Source organism: Balearica regulorum, unplaced genomic scaffold, assembly GCF_011004875.1.
Source record: "Balearica regulorum gibbericeps isolate bBalReg1 unplaced genomic scaffold, bBalReg1.pri S36, whole genome shotgun sequence".
NCBI lineage: Eukaryota > Metazoa > Chordata > Aves > Gruiformes > Gruidae > Balearica > Balearica regulorum.
The window spans coordinates 11,729-14,921 of record NW_022679029.1 but is presented as its reverse complement, the minus strand read 5'-3'; the positions used below and the strand labels follow the sequence as shown (position 1 = coordinate 14,921).

Here is a 3,193-nt window from a genome sequence, read left to right as displayed (position 1 = left end):
AGGTTTTGGACCCTACCATGAGATTTTAGACTCTAAAATGAGGCTTTCGACCCTCCAGAATGAGCATGTAGACCCTAAAATGAGGCTTTGGACCCCAAAAATCAGGTTTTGGACCCTACAATGAGGCTTTGGAATCTAAAAAGAAAGTTTAGATCCAAAAAGTGAAGGTTTGGACCACAAAAATGAGGGTTTGGATTAAAAAAAATGAAGATTTGAACCCTACAAACAGGGTTTGGAACCTTAAACACCCCCCCCAAAGCCAGACTTGGCGTAGTTTAGTAAAAGTAAAACTGAAGCTTTGGACCCTACAATGAGGCTTTAGACTCCAAAATAAGGCTCAGGACCCCCCAGAATGAGGATTTAGACCCTCAAATGAGGGTTTGGAACCCCCAAAATGAGGTTTTAGCCCCCAAAAATGAGGGTTTGGAACCCCCAAAATCAGGCTTTCGACCCTCAGTCTTGGGCTTCGGACCCTCACGGCTTTGCCTGAAGGCTCAGGTGGCCTCCATCCCTCCCCTCTTTGTCCTCCCAAAAAGCAGATTTCTTTCCATAACGCCCATGGAAAAGGTGCCTCCGATGGAACAAGTCCTGAGGGAAGGTCCCCGAGATGACCCGACGTCCACCACCACCACCTGGGCTTGATCTCAGAGCAACGGCCAGCCCGAAACCCTTCTTATCCCCGTTCCGCTCGCCAACAGGTTCTGAAATTCGCCGCTTTTTTGCCCACTTCTCTATGTTTTCACCATTTATCTCTCTCCCAAACGCTCCAACTGGGGCCTCGACAAATTTATTCTGGGGGCTGAACATCAGGTTTTTGGTCCCTGTGGTCTCGGAGGAGGCCGTAGGAGGATCTTGGAGGTGGGTTCCTCGCGCAAGCTCGTTGCCGATAATACGGCTATGATGGGCGTTGGGAAGGTCGAGGATTCCCGAGAATGTTGGGGTTTGGCTTTCGCCGCCTTCATCGTGGCGATGTCAGCGAGGAATTTTTCCACCACTCTCTCTGCTCCTCCTCCTCCTTCTCCTCCTCGTCCTCCTTCTCCTCCTCGTCCTCCTTCTCCTCCTCGTCCTCGTCCTCGTCCTCCTCCTCCGTCGCTCTGAGGTTTCGTTGACGTTGGACCTCTGGATTTGCATCGGCTCTTGGATTGGCTGTTCACCGTCTGGTTTTTTCCTGAGGAATTCCCCAGGATCACCGGCTGCCGTCTGGAAGGACACAGCGGGAGAAGACACGATGGGTTTGGGGCCGCATCCTGCCCCAACCAGGCCAGGTTGCTCTGAGCCCCGTCCAACCCTGACCGTGAACTTTTCCAAGGACGAGGCACCTCCCCACCTCCCTGGGCATAACGACCCCGTGCAGACGCCAGCCCTGAGCCTTCGGCCTCACCTGACCCGAGATTTTTTCCTCTTCTTCGGCACCGTGATTTCCCACAACAGCGGTGTTTCAGTGTTCATCGACTTCGGAGTAGCAGCAAATGGAAAACCAGAAGGTCCCGCTGGAACCAGAAAGGAGACACCTCATCAGAAGAGCGTTCCCCAAAACCTCCAAAGGAGCCGTTCCGCTCCCCTGGGAGCCACCATGGCAGCATTGGTTGCCCACACGCTACGGGAAGGAGCCGGGAGCTGCTTTCACTTTCCGACCTCGCCCAAGAGGTGGCAACGTCATTCTTCTCATCCCTTTGTCCTCACCACGACCTTGGCTCGAGATCTTGAGAGCCCTGGGTGGTGGTTTGGGCACAACCTGCATTTCAAACCTGGAGACAAGGAGAAGACATGAGCCGGAGAACCACCAAGCCTCGGCACGACCATCTGCTCACAGGCAGTTACTGGTGTTGCCGTAAAGGCCCTTGTTTTCCCAAATCCACCCTATTTTTCCCCAAGTCTACCATGCCCCATCCCCAAGGATCATCGTGGGAAATGGAATCAACCAACAAAGAAGTCCAGGCCATGATGGGAAGAAAACGTCGCCTAAATTCTTCCGTCTCTCCCATCGCATCTACGTTACGGCAGGGACGATGCCTTGGGGACATCAAGGAGAGTCGCTGCCTGGTGTCTCCATGGCATCTGCATCCAACAGCGGCTACGGCCACCATCGTACTCACTCGGGAAAGAGGATGATGCGGCCAGAAAACGTCAGCGAGGCCACGGGCACCAGCGGGGACACCACCATGTCCAGCAGCCAAGGGACCTGCAACGGAGGAGCACGAAGATGGTGGCACGTCCTCAGCGTGGCTGAGGCACTCGCTATCGGAGGAGCCCAAAGAGGGCGGGATGGCCTCAGCGAAACGCTCACCTTAAAAACAGCTTTCTCCAAACTCTCCTGCCCAGAGATCTTCTCCAGGAATTCATAGTAGAACTTCATTTCTACCCTCGTGCCTTCCATGAGGAGCACCCCCACGTCCTTCAGGACAAGGGCGACGTTCTCCCCCTTCCACAGGCAGTAGGACAGGAGGGACACGGTGCCTTGGATGCAGTTCTCCACTTTCTGCCGGGACACCGAGGCGGCATCGGCCACCTTGGCGTATTTGAGGGCCTCCAGCTCCTTATTGCCTGTAAAACCACACGAGAGGGATGGAGGTGCTCACCCAGTGCTCCTGCTGCAGGCCAACGTTTCCCAAGGGCTGCCTCTTGCAGTCACCCACAAAACCCCCCTTTTTGGACCTTCTCCGCAGAGAGGACAGTTTGCTTTAGAGAAGCATCTCAGATCCAGGGGAGGGACGCGATGAGCACGCAACCAACCAGGGCTTAATCCTCCTGCTTACCGGGCAGGTAGTCCTTGTTGTCCCTGAGGTTGTGGACAACCACGAGGTTCCTGGCCAGCCGAAACACGGGCCTCTGCATAATCACAACCTCGTCCCCAACCCGGGTCCAGGTGCAGACCACGTCAAAGGAGCCAAGGGTGGGAATTCAGACCCCCTGCAAGGGGAAGGGAAGGGAAGGGAAAAGGGAAGGGAAGGGAAAAGGGAAGGGAAGTGAATCAAAGAAATTTCACTCAATAGCCAATGTGACTATGAAGCAGGTATCCTTTATTGCAGCGCTGGTAGTCGCACCGGGATATTTCCACGAACGTGCGTCTCGAGGAGAAACAAATTGTTCGTGATTTATATTACAAAAGAGTTTACATATTCATTAGGTTTCTGATACATTTAATACATATTCATTATTGTTCCGGGAACTCATGACTATATGCTAATGTCCT

At 53.7% G+C, this 3,193-nt stretch overlaps 1 protein-coding gene across 1 annotated transcript; it reads right to left on the bottom strand.

The window, feature by feature from the left end:
- Positions 1-806: 806 nt before the first annotated feature.
- On the bottom strand, positions 807-2,928 carry LOC142599668 (uncharacterized). Its single transcript, XM_075741399.1, has 6 exons — positions 2,757-2,928; positions 2,288-2,544; positions 2,097-2,182; positions 1,636-1,748; positions 1,382-1,490; positions 807-1,200 (listed from the first exon to the last, which is right to left on the bottom strand). The coding sequence occupies exons 1-6, from the start codon at positions 2,833-2,835 to the stop codon at positions 807-809; spliced, it is 1,038 nt and encodes a 345-aa protein (XP_075597514.1). The 5' UTR covers positions 2,836-2,928.
- Positions 2,929-3,193: the final 265 nt, after the last annotated feature.